The sequence below is a fragment of the Salarias fasciatus genome, chromosome 14 (assembly GCF_902148845.1).
Source record: "Salarias fasciatus chromosome 14, fSalaFa1.1, whole genome shotgun sequence".
NCBI lineage: Eukaryota > Metazoa > Chordata > Actinopteri > Blenniiformes > Blenniidae > Salarias > Salarias fasciatus.
Window position 1 is genome coordinate 2,099,198 of NC_043758.1, and position 14,911 is coordinate 2,114,108.

The 14,911-nt window shown below is 46.9% G+C and overlaps 1 protein-coding gene across 1 annotated transcript; it reads left to right on the forward strand.

The window, feature by feature from the left end:
• Nucleotides 1-6,292: 6,292 nt before the first annotated feature.
• On the forward strand, nucleotides 6,293-7,445 carry LOC115400123 (P2Y purinoceptor 14-like). The gene is made up of 2 exons (XM_030107791.1): nucleotides 6,293-7,330; nucleotides 7,393-7,445. Exon 1 carries the CDS (start codon nucleotides 6,293-6,295, stop codon nucleotides 7,262-7,264), a length of 972 nt encoding a protein of 323 aa, XP_029963651.1. The 3' UTR covers nucleotides 7,265-7,330; nucleotides 7,393-7,445.
• Nucleotides 7,446-14,911: the final 7,466 nt, after the last annotated feature.

Consider the following 14,911-nt stretch of genomic DNA (forward strand, 5'->3'; position numbering starts at 1 on the left):
AGGGTACTGGAGAGGAGGATTCGACTGACATTTGAACCTCAGATCCAGTAGGAACAATGTGGTTTTCATCCTGGTCCTGGAACACTGGACCAGCTCTGGACCCTCCATAGGGTGCTCAAGAGACAGCTCCTGGGTGTGTTTCCTCTTCTGAATCATTTGTGCCCAGCCTTATATTCTATTCATTAGTTATGGTGGAGGAAATCGGGGTGGAAGGATGGTCTGTGTTCTTGTGCCGTATTTTTGGTTTGGGGAAGATGGAGTGGTGGGTGGAGTGGGTGGAGCGGGTTTGCTTTTAATCTGTGAAGCACTTTGTGTTGCAATTTCTATTTGTATGAAAAGTGCTATATAAATAAATAAAACTTAAACTTAAAGAGCTTGTGGGAGTTTCCCCAACCAGTCCACATGTGTTTTGTGGATTTGGAAAAGGCGTTCGACTGTTTCCCTTGGGGTGTCTTGTGGTCGGTGCTTCTTGAGTACGGAGTCTGGGACCCCTTTTTAAGGGCCATCCGGTTTCTGTATGACCAAAGTCTGGTCCGCATTGCTGGCAGTAAGTCGGACCTGTTCCTGGTGCATGTTGGACTCCAGCATGGCTCCCTTTTGTCACCGGTTCTGATTCACAATTTTTATGGACGGAAGTTCTAGGTGCCGCCAGGGGCCAGAGGGGATCCGGTTCAGGGACCAGGGGCCGGAGGGGTTCAGGTTTGGTAGTCACAGGTTTTTATCTCTGCTTTTTGCAGACAATGTTGTCCTCTTTGCTGCATCAAACCTGGACCATCATGCACTGGAGCGGTTTGCAGCCAAGCGTGAAGCGAGAAGTGTTGGTCACTTTACTCTAAAAAAGTAATTAGTTACACCTACAAATTACTTCTCCCAAAAAGTAATTGAATTAGTAACTCAGTTACCTCATTGTAAGAGTAGTTAGTTACTCAGCAAAGTAACTGTGACGCTATTTTTCATGTTCTTTACGTTACTACATTCTATAACATCATAGATGTTTATATCAACTGATTGAAGAATAAAAACACTTTATACAGTATTTTAGAACATTTGGTATTTAATGGAACTAAATTGCAGCCTGCTAAAGCAACACTAAGGAACTTTCAGTTTGCGTTGATTTTGGCGGCGCCAGTGGACAGAAGCGGTAGTGTTTTGCCTGAAGGAATACTACAGTTCCCATGAGGCCTAGCGCGTGGCGTGGTAAAATGCTGCTCCCGGTGGCGTGCTGTCGGACTGAAGTCGCCTTCATTTGTTTCCAGTGGCTGTGTGAAGGACGGATAGCGACGAGGTCATGAATCTAATGGTGGCTAAAAAATATATCGTGATGTGACGCATGCCGTAAAGCAGTCCGCACATTTGGAGTTTTGTAGTGAGCAGGGTTCCTACCACCCTCCTCACAGCTGCTCAGTCCAAGTGAAAGCAACACTGACACCCTCAGGCCGTGACAGAGGGTCATTCAACTAGTTGTAAGTCGAAGTATCATCACAAAAGATATTAAAATGTTTTATTAAGGGTGAAAAGTTCCTTAGTGTAGGTTTAAAACACAAATGTGAACTTGTGGCCATTAACTATTGCAAATCTCCGTAACTGTACATTAGGCCTACTGTGTACCAGTGTACCTCGAAATCAGTGTGTTAAGAGTAGAGATGCGCGGATGGCTCATTTTTCCATCCGCAACCGCTCATAAAATCTCCATCCGCCCGCTGTCCGCCTGCACCAACGATTTTTTTCAGTTTTCAAAACCGAACCAGTGCCCAATATCTGCAGAATAGCTTTTAGGTGTATTGAAGATGCCTCGGCTATTAAAATATTGCTTTTTTTTTTTATTTGAGTGCTTCAACCGCAACCCGCCCAAATGCAGTTAAAATCTTAATTTTTCGACACGTCATCCGCCCGATTCGCGGTTATCCGCAGGTGCAACCGCAATCCGCACATCTCTAGTGCAGAGCGGCTCTGTCTCCCTGCTGGCTGCATTTGGGCTCGGGGTGGGGTTAGCAGCAGCAGGAGCAATAAGCGTCACGCTAGCATGTGGCGTGGTAAAATGCTGCTCCCGGTGGCGTGCTGTCGGACTGAAGGTGAGGTGCTTCATCAGGTTCGAGTTGCTCGAGACAGACGTGGATAAAGTCTTCCAGTTTCAGAACGCTACCTTTGAACATCCTGGGCTCGAGCTTGATGCCATTGTCTCTGTCTTGTTGTGTTTACCAGTCAGCACATGCAGTGACTGAGACGTGAGCAGGGCATGATCCGCCCACCAGCTAATAATCATGGCGTCTTCATCACCCCCTCCCTCCCTCCTCCCAGCTCTCTCCAGGCAGCTGATGTGTGCTGCCAAAAGCTGACACTTGCGCTTCATTCAACCTAATTGTAGAAACTTCATATTCTCAGTAACGGTAACGGCGTTGCAACGATGGGAAAAGTAATTAATTAGATTATTTGTTACTGAAAAAAATAATGCTGCTATGACCAAAACTGGAAGCGACAGGGGTGAGGATCAGCACCTTAAATTCCGAGGCCATGGTCCACAACCAGAATAAGGTGGTCTGCCCTCTCCAGGTGGAGAGACTCTGGCCCAGGTGGAGGAGTTTAAGTATCTTGGGGTCTTGCTCACAGTAGAGGAAGGATGGAGCTGAGACTGACAGGCGAATCGGTTGAACATCTTCCTCCTCCTCCTAAAGGAACTGTGTTTAGAAGAAATAACTGGCAGCAGTCATCAAGGTTCAACAGTCTTGTCAAGCAGGCACAAAGCATCAGGAAAGAGAACAGAGACTTGAAAAGTTTAAAATGTGTCTGAACAGTTTATATGTTTTGTTTTAGTTTGGTTACCTTTAACACGGGGGCTGTTCCCACAGAGCGGCTTCCTCCCTCCTCTGTCGGACTGCTCAGAGCTTCCTGATGCTGTGCAGAGCAGGAGGAAGTCAGCCAGAGGCGACCATCAGAGCTCCAGACAGGTGAGGACCGCAGATCACTGCCCATCTCTTCCATCTGGACCAGGAACCTTCTGATTCCTCCACTCGGCAGAAGGAGAACCCAGGAACCAGCTGTTCGTTTTGTGGTTCCTTTGAACTGAAAAGCTGCAGGTGGGTTTCTGTGCAGATGACAAGATTTCATATTGAATCTTGATTTCCGTTCTGATCCGTAGCTCCTTGAAACCAGGTTTAACACGGATCCTAAGCTAGTTCAAAACTCATTCCAGTCCAAATCCAAGTCAAAAACTAATTAAAAAATCAATCTTTATCCTCATCATTACAAGGGGCAGAACAACTTTATACTGAGATCAAACTTGAGCTGGAGAACTGAGGTTGATTCAGGTCCTGAACTCCTTTAGAGCTGGTTTTGTATTGGATTTGGACTGATTCAAAGTTAGTTTCACATTTTGGACTTTTTTGAAGTTAGATTCAGATTGAATTCTGGACTGGTTTGAAGTTATTTTCGAATTGCTGTTGGACTGGTTTGAAGTCAGGCCACTGCTCGGATATTAACTTGCATGTGGTTTTAAGAGAGGCATTAATTCGTTTTCAAACGCCTTCATTCAGACCACTTCCTGAGGCGGTAAAAGAACACGACAGCAATGACCTAATTTTCACCTCATTTCCACCCACTTCCGGTGGCTTCGCTGCTGCTCGTTGATGTTTTATCATTTATACCTCGTTTAGCCATTTTCAGTGGTGTAGCTGTTGGGATTTCAACTTAAATTTGGCCAGCAGTAGTAATTAAAGGATATCATTGCTAATAACTATTCTAAAACGACTTGAGATCTGATTTTCTTTACATAACCCTGGGGCACCACCTGAATAAATATGAATGATGGCCAATTCCTTGTTATCAGTCTCATAAAGTAGGTTAAACTATTCATTTGTCATTTGTATTACAAATCGAATTATTAACAATCAATGAATTCAGAACAGTAAAACCTGAAGGATTCTGGAGTTATTGAACAGAAGAGGTCAACATTTCATTCACAACTGTGAAACAGTAATGACAGACATGATTCCATAATCCTGTACAGGCCGGCGGACAGTTTCTCCTGGGCCCAGGACTAGATAATGTTAGATGGCCCCCCCATCCCTCCCCACACCTGGGCCTCTCCTTTTCCCTCACTCTTCCTCTCCTCTCTTCTTCCTCACCCCTGCTCTTCCACACATTTGCACACACATTTGCAACAATGGTTCACATTAACAAGCTGCACATAAGCTGTTGCTGCCAAATACACTCTTCATCTGTACTGACACCAGCAGGAAACTAGTGCTGGGCGGTATTACCTAAATTCATATCACAGTATAAAGGAAATCCCTTCATGATAACGGCATATATCGCAGTATACATGTTGCGGTGTAAAACCTATAATCAAGTGTTTCTCAATGGGTTTTGTAGTCGTTTGATTCACCTGCATTTGCACTTGATGCCACTAGGTGTGCTGTTTGCATGTTCAACCTTATTTTCACACAGACACCACAGAAGAAGGATCAGGCTCTCTCTGTATGTTGTTAGAAAAAGAGTGTTTAGCAGTAAGACGTGACCAGAAGAAGCTGCAACATGTTCAATGCTGCGATGCTCCGTTTTTCAGTAAAAAGGAAGGACTGAACATCGATCTGCACATTTTATTTACGTAGAAGCTAAACTGTATCAGGTGAGATGACAGCAGAGCGAAAATCTCTGCCGTGGCCAAATTTATATGGTTTCTACCATCATACCGTGTTTACCGCGCAGCCCTACACGAAATAAATGAATATTTACCATTAAGACTAAAGCTGCTGGGACATGTTTAGATCTGAACTCCACACCACAGGCGCTGAACTTTCCTTGTGGCAAAATCATCTATGATTTCTTGGCCAAGCCATGCTAGTGTTGGGGGTGGGGGGAGTTCTTAACAACAATTTCAGGGACAGTTAGAAGGAAAACAAATAAAAGCCATTTATCTACAACAAACCCGCTGGTGCCCCCCTGTCGGCGGGTGTGATCATGTGTATTAACAATAAAGCAAAACCAAACATGCAACTAAATCGAGTCATATATCCAAGCTGTTTGTGTAAGTGTGTGTGTGTGTGTGTGTGTGTGTGTGTGTGTGTGTGTGTGTGTGTGTGCGCGTGTGTCTGTGGTTAGCGAGATGGAGAGCTGTGAGGTGAGATGGAGACACCGAGGAATGGTCAACATGGCGGCTCAGAGAAGCCTGGCCTCCCATGTGGTGTGTGTGAGAGAAGAGAGTTGCCATGTGAAACTCTGTGAACGCCAGTTGAAAAACCGTCGATGAGTGATCCGTGTTGGACGTTGAGTTACACGTGATGTTTTGGTGTGATGGTGTTACATTAAGCGCTACAGTTTAGTTCAAACTCAGCCGCCGTGCTTTACGAGGACCAGGGGGCGGGGCCACATTACACCAGTTTTAGGCTGAATCCCATTTCACCCCTCAGCCCCCCCCCTCAAAAAGTCCAAACAGAGAGTCCAAAAATCCACAAACAGAAAGGGTCCAAGAAATCCAACATAAGGAGAAGTCCACCACGGACTCGGTAACGGGGGAGGGGGAGGCGGCCACCCACAGGAGCACAAAGAGGCGTGCACTCCGGACGCAGCCCACCCAGAGCGCAGAGCTCCCACCTGGGAGCGCTGAGCTTCTGTCCAAGGAGCGCTGGACACAGAACTCCTGGCATGCAGGAGACCAGACTGGGAAGACGCAGACACAGCTGAGCACACACAGAAGACACGGCATGAAGACGGACTGAAGACGTAATGAACCAACAAACAGAACTCAGACAGTTCCTGACATGTCCAGGTGTCCAGGTGCCTGGCATCCACAATGAGGCCCAGGTGAATCAGGGTAGGGAACAGCAATCAACATGAGGAAAGGGACCACGGAGCCTGAAGCAAGAGACACAGTTAGAACACAACACAAACACAGACAGAACTGAACATATTTTACCAATTTTTACCATTTTTTAGATATTTAGTTATTTGTTTTAATCGATTTCTGCCTGCATTGTTGGTACGTTTTCCTGCTACATTTATCGTACAGACTGGGAAAAGTTGTATAGTGACAATAATAACATCCTCTGACTTTGGTCATGTGGTTGGTTATCAAATTTAACACAATAAAGCATAATGCAGGTTATAACTGAAATTGTTTTGGTTGAGGATGATTCAGACCCAAGAGCTGACCAGGAGGCTGAGGGTGTAGTGAAGCTTTTTAACATCACAGACCTGATTCACTCAGCTTCACTCTGTCTTGTTAGCCATAAAACAAACTTAAAACACACACACACTGTCCTCACTGAGTCTTCTTGTGTTTCTTGTGTTTTCAGGAATGGCTCACCTTAACTCCACCCACCTGCCCAACAACCAATCAGACTTCAGTAGCGTCTTCACACAGCAGGTGCTGCCGCCGCTCTACTGTCTGATCTTCCTGGTGGGCGTGGCCTTGAACGGCGTAGCTGCCTGCATCTTCTTCCACGTGCCGGCGGACTCGGGGCTGGTGGTGTACCTGAAGAACATGGTGGTGGCCGACCTGCTCATGTTGTGCACCATCCCCATCCGGGTGGCGGCTAAGCTGGGGCTCGGCGGCTGGCGCCTGCACGTGGTGCTCTGCCGCTACACCGCCGTGCTCTTCTACTCCTCCATGTACGTGGGAATCCTCTTCATGGGCTTCATCAGTCTGGAGCGTTACGTCAAGATCGTCCGCCACACGTCTTCCTCCGCCTCCTCGTCCCCAACATCCTCGCTGCACCTCCTGCAGAGCACCGGCTTTGCCCGGGTGCTGGCACTCCTCACCTGGGGCCTGCTCCTCCTTGGCGTGCTGCCCAACGCCGTGCTGACCAGCCGACCGGCCGACGAGCGGAACGCCCGGCAGTGCATGCAGCTGAAGACGGCGCTGGGCGTGCAGTGGCACCGAGCCTCCTCAATGTTCAGCGTGTCCCTGTTCTGGGCCACGCTGCTGGTGCTCCTCTTCTGCTACGCCTCCATCACCCGCCGCGTCTACCAGACGTACCGTCGCGTCCGCCGTGACAGCGGCGACGTCTGCCGCAAGTCCAACCGCAGCATCTTCAGCATCCTGGCCGTCTTCTTCATCTGCTTCGTGCCGTACCACGTCTGCCGTGTACCCTACACGCTCAGCCAGATGCCGGCGTCCGGCTTCAGCCGCCACGCCCACTTCCTGCTCTTCCAGGCCAAGGAGGGAACGCTCTTTCTGTCGGCGCTCAACGTCTGCCTCGACCCCGTCATCTACTTCCTGATGTGCCGCACCTTCAGGGAGTCGCTGCTCCGCAAACTGTCGGGATGAGAGAGGAGGAGGTCACTGACCACGGCCCAGAGCCTCAGCAACATCTAGGAGGCAAGGAGACGAGGGGTCAAGGAGACGAGGGGGCAAGGAGGCAAGAAGACGAGGAGACGAGAAGACAAGGAGGCAAGGAGATGAGGAGGCAAGAAGGTCACTGAATATGGCCCAGAGCCTCAGCAGCATCGAGGAGGCAAGGAGACGAGGAGGTTTGGTGTTCTTGAGACAAGGACACGAGGAGATGAAGACAGGAGGAAGATTAGTCCAGGATCTCTCTTTCCCTCCAAGTTCTTGCTCATCAGCTGTTGTCTCGTTTGTTGTCATGGAAACGCAGATCTGGAGACATCAATGATTATTTGATAGCATTGAAGCTAAATGAGGTTTGGTTCAAATAAACTGAGTTGGTTCCTCCGGGACCGGAGGATGGGCTCTAACTACACTCAACAAAAATATAAACGCAACAGTTTTGTTTTTGCTCCCATTTTTCATGAGATGGACTTAAAGATCTAAAATTCATTCCAGATACACAATATTACCATTTCTTTCAAACATTGTTCACAAATCTGTCTAAATGTGTGATAGTGAGCACTTCTGCTGTGCTGAGATAATCCGTCCCACCTCACAGGTATGCCACATCAAGATGCTCTTCAGACACCATTATTTTTCATTTCATTTTCATTTTATTAGTTTATTTCGATCATATTTAAAAGTATATCAACCAAAGCAACACCACTGAAAACCAGGTTGACCGAAAAGGTTTAGGCTGAAGCTACTTAGCTTATACGTGGCTAACCTTCTTACTGTTCAGCATTTATACCAGAGCAAAACAAACAAAAACCAAGTCAAGTCAAGTCAAGTCACTTTTATTCATATAGCACATTTATAAACAGCTTAGCCATGCCAAAGTGCTTCGCAAGGGCAATGAGCAATCAATAAAGCAATCAGAGAGTTGAAAAGGTGAGAAGGTAAAAAGTCGAAAGTAAAACAATCATTAAAACAAAACAAAACAATCTCAACAACCAATGAGTAGTTAATATTCCAACAAAGAACTAAAAAGAAATACAACTGCACAAAATATTCACAAAAAAAAAAAAAAAAAAAAAAACCGGAGCAAATACAAAAGAAGCAAATACAAAAGAATTCCTGAAGAAAAATTCGGCCTCGCCCATCAGTTAATCTTTAGAGCGATGTATATACACCTATACACATAAGTTTCCGGACTGAATCTATTAATAAAAAAATACAATGAATTTCCGACTTTGGCCACTAGATGTCACTACAGGATAGCCTCATGCATGACTGTGCCAGGTTTGGTCTTCCCCCGTGATGCGGTCAGCTGACAGTCACTGTTTGTGTTGACAGAGTGACACCCCACTCTTCGATTTTTCAAGATGGCGGATATCCACTGATTTGCGCTCTGTCAAAACATTTTGTTTTTTATTGGGAAAACAGCGGCAGAAACACTCACCATGTTGCAGACATTCTTTAAGAAGGATTCTTAGGGTGTCTGAGTGGTTTGGGCCCTTTAAGAGTAATCAGATTACATCACGAAGACCAGGCACGCAGAGGACAACAATCCACTTCCAGAACAGAGGAAAACGTCACAAAAACTGAAGCAGACGTCCTGTGAGATCCACGCAGGACTTTTGATGACATTGCAGATCTGATGGGAGTGTTGTGGAGATCCAGACAGATGATCCTCAGGCGGTTATTAGAAGCAGTGAGACGAAGGCTCCTGGAAATGGCCGCATCATAGCAGACAGCAGACCACAGGACGCCCCGTTACGCACAGAAATAGCACCAAATGTTGTGCGTAAAGCATATTTTTTGACTAAAACCGTGAACAGCAGCCTCCCCACCGCCATATTCACCTGATCTGGCCCCAGGCGACTGCTTTTTGTTGTGAAAGATGAAACTGGAGCGGCAGCAGAAAGGTAAAGCAGGCATACAGGCGGGGGAGGGAAAATCGAAGTTCTATCTTATCGGCACAGTTACGCGCGGTCATGGCGACTCTTCTGAACAGTGAAAATCTCCGGTGCAGTGTTGTATTCAAGCCAAAGGAGAGTATTTTGGAGGTGACAGTTTCAAATAATTGCGAAGATTAAAAAATAAAAAGTTATAACCACAGTCCGGGAACTTTTGGATCCACCCTCGTACTTGCTGATACTGATCCATACACAAAAAAACTGTGCTTGTACACACATATGTAGTATATGTACATAGCCAAATTAACATACATGCACTTTTTTCTTCTTCTCTTCCTTCCTCTTTCCCTTCTATGTATTTTTTTAATAACTCCTCTTCTCTCTTCCCCTTTCCGTTTCCTACCTTTCCTCCTTTTTTCTCTTTTTTTCCCCTATTTTCCCCCTTTCTTACTTCTTTTTTGATTAGTGCACAGGTGTGCCTTAGACTGTCCACAATAAAAGGCCACCCTGAAATGTGCTTTTTTTTTCTTTTTTTGTTTGCTTTATTGGGGGTCTGGGTTGCTTCATAAACCAGTCCCGCCCACTCCTCATCCTGTTTGGATTTTGGAGTTGGGCTCAACCTGCTGTCTGGGCGTTCCTCTTTCCATGGCGTCCGCACTGCCCCGTGTGTAATCTCTTGTCTGTCCCCTTCCATACCTGTCCAAACCTTCCTTTATGCTGCACACCGAAGCTGAGTTATCCAATCAGGACTTGTAGGGAAGGGGGGTGTGTCTACTCAATCATCTCCAGTCCACAGCATGCATCGCTCCTCCATTTCACGCCATGCAAAACATATAAAGCCAATAAAAAGGTCCCAAACAACACCTCATAAAACAACTCCAATAAATTAACACAAAAAAGCATGCATATAAAACAAACACTTGCATCAGTGGGCTGGGATCTCCCCGACACGAACGCATTTTGATGACGTATTTGTTTTGGAGCGCTGATTGGCTGAAGTGCGCTGTCAGTCAAAGGAGTAACCAACACCTCCTGTAAGAAGTTTCTATGGGCTCCTTTCCAGACTAAGCCCAAATCCAAATCCAAATGAGGATGATGAGTGGGCGGGTCTGGTTTACGAGGCTGGGGTCTGGGGACTCAGAACCAGTCAGTATTTGGTGTGACCACCATTTGCCTCATGCAGTGCAACACATCTTCTTCGTATAGAGTTTATCAGATTGTCAATTGTGGCCTGTGGAATGTTGGTCCACTCCTCTTCCAAGGCTGTGCCAAGTTGCTGGATATTAGTGGGAACTGGTCCACGCTGTCGTATACGCCGGTCAAGCACATCCCAAACATGCTCAATGGGTAACATGTCAGGTGAGATGCTGGCCATGCAAGAACTGGGACATTTTCAGCTTCCAAGAATTGTGTACAGATCCTTGCAACATGGGGCCGTGCATGATCCTGCTGAAACATGAGGCGATGTTCATGGATGTATGGAACAAAAATGGGCCTCAGGATCTCATCACGGTATCTCTGTGCATTCAAAATGCCATCAATAAAATGCACCTGTGTTCTTCGTCCATAACAAATGCCTGCCCATACCATAACCCCACCACCACCATGGGCCACTCCATCCACAACATTGACATCAGCAAAGCGCTCACCCACACAATGCCACACACGCTGTCTGCCATCTGCCCTGAACAATGTAAACCCAGATTCACCTGTGAAGAGAACACCTCTCCAACCTGCCAGATGCCATCGAATGTGAGCATTTGCGCACTCAAATCTGTTACGGCAATGATCTGGAGTCAGGTTAAGACCCCGATGAGGACGACGAGCATGCAGTTGAGCTTCCCTGAGACGGTTTCTGACAGTTTGTGCAGAAATTCTTTGGTTATGCAAACCAATTGTTTCAGCAGCTGTCTGAGTGGCTGGTCTCAGACAATCTTGGAGGTGAACCTGCTGGATGTGGAGGGCCTGGGCTGGTGTGGTTACACGTGGTCTGCGGTTGTGAGGCCGGTTGGATGTACTGCCATATTCTCTGAAACACCTTTGGAGACGGCTTATGGTGGAGAAATGAACATTTAATGCACGAGCAACAGATCTGGTTGACATTCCTGCTGTCAGCATGCCGATTGCACGCTCTCTCAATGCCTGTGACATCTGTGGCATTTTGCTATGAGACAAAAATGCACATTTCAGCGTGGCCTTTTATTGTGGACAGTCTAAGGCACACCTGTTCACTAATCATGGTGTCTGATGAGCATCTTGATGTGGCATACCTGTGAGGTGGGACGGATTATCTCAGCAAAGCAGAAGTGCTCACTATCACACATTTAGACAGATTTGTGAACAATGTTTGAAAGAAATGATAATATTGTGTATCTGGAATGAATTTTAGATCTTTAAGTCCATCTCATGAAAAATGGGAGCAAAAACAAAAGTGCTGCATTTATATTTGTGTTGAGTGTATGTTGGGATCACACTCCTCAGCCTCCCCAGGCAAGTCTATTCCAGAGTACTGAAGAGGAGGATGTGACCGGTAGTCGAACGTCGGATCCAGGAGGAACAATGAGATTTTCATCCAGTTCTAGATCCTATTTGGGGTGCTCGAGGGCTCATGGGAGTTCACCCAACCAGTCCACAGCTTTTGTGGATTTGTTGAAAGTGTTTGACTACATCCCTTGAGGTACCTTGTGGGGGGTGGTTCAGGAATATGGAGTCTGAGGCCCCTTGTTAAGGGCCCTCCAGTCTCTGTTTGACCGACACAGGAATCTGTTACACAAAGCCAGTAGTAAGTTGGACCTGTTCCCAGTGCATGTTTAACTCTGGCAGAGCTAATTATCACCAGGTTTGTTTGTAATTATTATGGATAGAATTTCTAGGTGTAGCCAGGGGCCGAAGGTGGTCCAATTCAGGTACCAAGGGCAAGAAGGGGGTCAGGTTTGGTGGCGATAGGATTTCATCTCTGCTTTTTACAGACGATGTTGTCCTGTTGGCTGCATCAAGCCTGGACCATCAAACACTGGGATGAACCAAATTGCAGCTGAGCATGAAGCTGTGGGGATGAGGGTCATCCATCCATCTTCCACCTCTTATCCAGGACTGGATTGTGGGGGCAGCAGTCTAAGCAGAGATACCCAGACATTCCCGTCCCCAGTCTCTTCTTACAGCTCTTCCTGGAGGATCCCAAGGCATTCCCAGTCCAGCCAAGAGACATAGTCTCTCCAGCGTGTCCTAGGTGACTTCGCTGGGGCCTCCTCCCGGTGGGGCATGTCCAGAACTCCTCCCCAGGGAGAGGTCCAGGAGGCATTCTATAGAGGTGTCCAAACCACCTAAGCCGGCTTCTCCGGAGCTTCTCCCTCGTAACTGAACCCTATAGTTAGAGCACAGTCTCTGGTCCCCCTTTTTAAAAAGGGGGAAACACCACACCAGTCTGCCAATCCAGAAGGACCGTCCCCGACTGCCACGCAATGTTTTGCAGGAACGTGTCAACCATGACAGTCCCTGCACATCCAGAGACTTAAGGTACTCAGGGCGAATCTCGTCCACCCCGGTGCCTTGCCACCGAGGAGCTTACCAACCACCTCGGTGACTTCAGCTTGGGTGATGGACGAGTCCACCTCTGAGACCTCAGCCTCTGCTTCTTCCACGTATTCCTTCCATTGTCCTGTAATATCCCCAGTTGAGGTCAGCAGCTCCCCACTTCCACTATAACAGTGTTAGTGGAGACCTGCTTTCCCTTCCTGAGGCGCCAGATGGTTTACCAGAATTTATTTGAGGCCAACCAGTAGTCCTCCTCCATGGCCTCCCCGAACTCCTCCCAGACCCGAGTTTTTGCCTCCACAACCACTCAGGCTGCAGTTTGCTTGACCTGCCGGTATCTCTCAGCTGTCTCTGAAGTCCCACGAGCCAACAAGACTCGATAGGACTCCTTCTTCAGCTTGTGCAGCTCTTAAGCAGCCCTTACTTCTGGTGTCCACCATCGGGTTCGGGGGTTTCTGCCATGACAGGCACTGGAGACCTTACGACCACAATTCCGAGCAGCTACTACGACAATGGAGGTGGAGAACATGGTCCACTCTGACTCAATGTCCCCAGCCTCCCTCGGGACATGAGAGAAGCTCTGCTGGAGGAGGGAGTTGGAAACCCTGCTGACAGAGGGTTCCACCAGACATTTCCAGCAGACCCACAACACGTTTGGGTCTGCCAAGTTTGTCCGGTAAAAATCTAGTAGCTCTGGTAAAAGTTTCTTTCTCTGGCCTTCAGGACCAAAAACTAAAACCTCAGTTTTGTCCTGGTCGAGCTGCATAAAATTCACTGTCACAGCCATGCACAGCTGAGTATCATCAGAGTAGCTATGGAAACTGATGTACAGCTGAGTATCTTCAGCATTACTATGGAAACGGCTGTACAGCTGAGTACCTTCAGCGTAACTATGGAAATGGATGCCATGTCTCCTGATGATGTCCCCAAAAGGAAGCATGTAAAGGTTAAAAAGAATGGTGCCTAAAATTGAATCTTGGGGAACCCCACACCTAATTTTATGTTTTCCTGAGGAACAAGTATCCATACTTACATAAAAACATCGATCTGTGAGATAAGAATTGAACCAGTTAAGAACAGTACCAGAGAGGCCCACCAGGTGACTCAATCTGTTTATGAAAATGTGATGGTCTGCTGTGTGGAAAGCGGCACTCAGGTCCAGTAGAACCAACACTGAGTTTTTTACTATCTAAATTCCACCAGATGTTCTTTAAACTCTTTAAAAGGGCGTCTCGGTACTGTGGCTCACTCCAAAACCAGATTGATGTCCTTCTAAAATGTTATTTATAATTAAAAAGTCATGGACTTGGTTATAAAACAGTTTTTCTAAAACTTTATGTAAAAAAAGTAAGTTGGATTCAGGTCTGTAGTTATTAAGAACGTTGGGGTCTAAAATTTCCCTTCTTCAGAAGGGGCTTCACCACTTTAAAACAGAAGCAGTCCCTCCACCCCTCTTATTCTGTCTGGATGAAAATAAAAAGTTAAAATCTGGTGTTTAAGCCTCAGTGAGGAGAACAGGTGCATCAGAGCCAACATGTCTCCATTCAGAGCAAACTGTCTGAATTATTTTTAGAAATGAAATCACTGATAATAAAGATGAGTTTAAAAGAGAGCATAAATTCTGCAGCTTCATGTTCAGAGCAGTGGACAGGCTGGATGAGGCTCTCTATGGAGGTTCACTGTTCGAGTCCTCTGTTTAAAAACAGTCCTGAAGGAGGTGAAGACTGGAAACTGTGGACAGTGTCTGGTGTGTCTGTGGGCCAAGAGGTGTGAGGGGTGTGTGAGGTGTGAAGGCCTCAGTATACTCCCCCGTCGCCGCCACGGCGTTCCTACGCCGGCAACCCTACGCCGCTACTGAACATATCTTGCTCCTGCGTCAAGGGAACGCCCTCCTCTGCCAAGCCGCTAGCAGTCACAACAACAATGCGGCTTCCGTAGCTCCGGCTTTACCTAGACATAGATCTATACACATAGATTTCTAGACGTACGTATCTAGACACGCGTGCATTTAACGAACATATATTTGCATATATGACATATCTGGCGACACCGGGCTGTGGTGGAGGAGAGGCTGAGCGGACCGTGATGAAATATTGGTGAAACTAATGAGCTTTTGGACGATTAAAGCCGTTTGAGGAGCGGCTATACACATAGCCCCGTCTGCTAACAGTGGTAACACTGCTAACAGTATAGG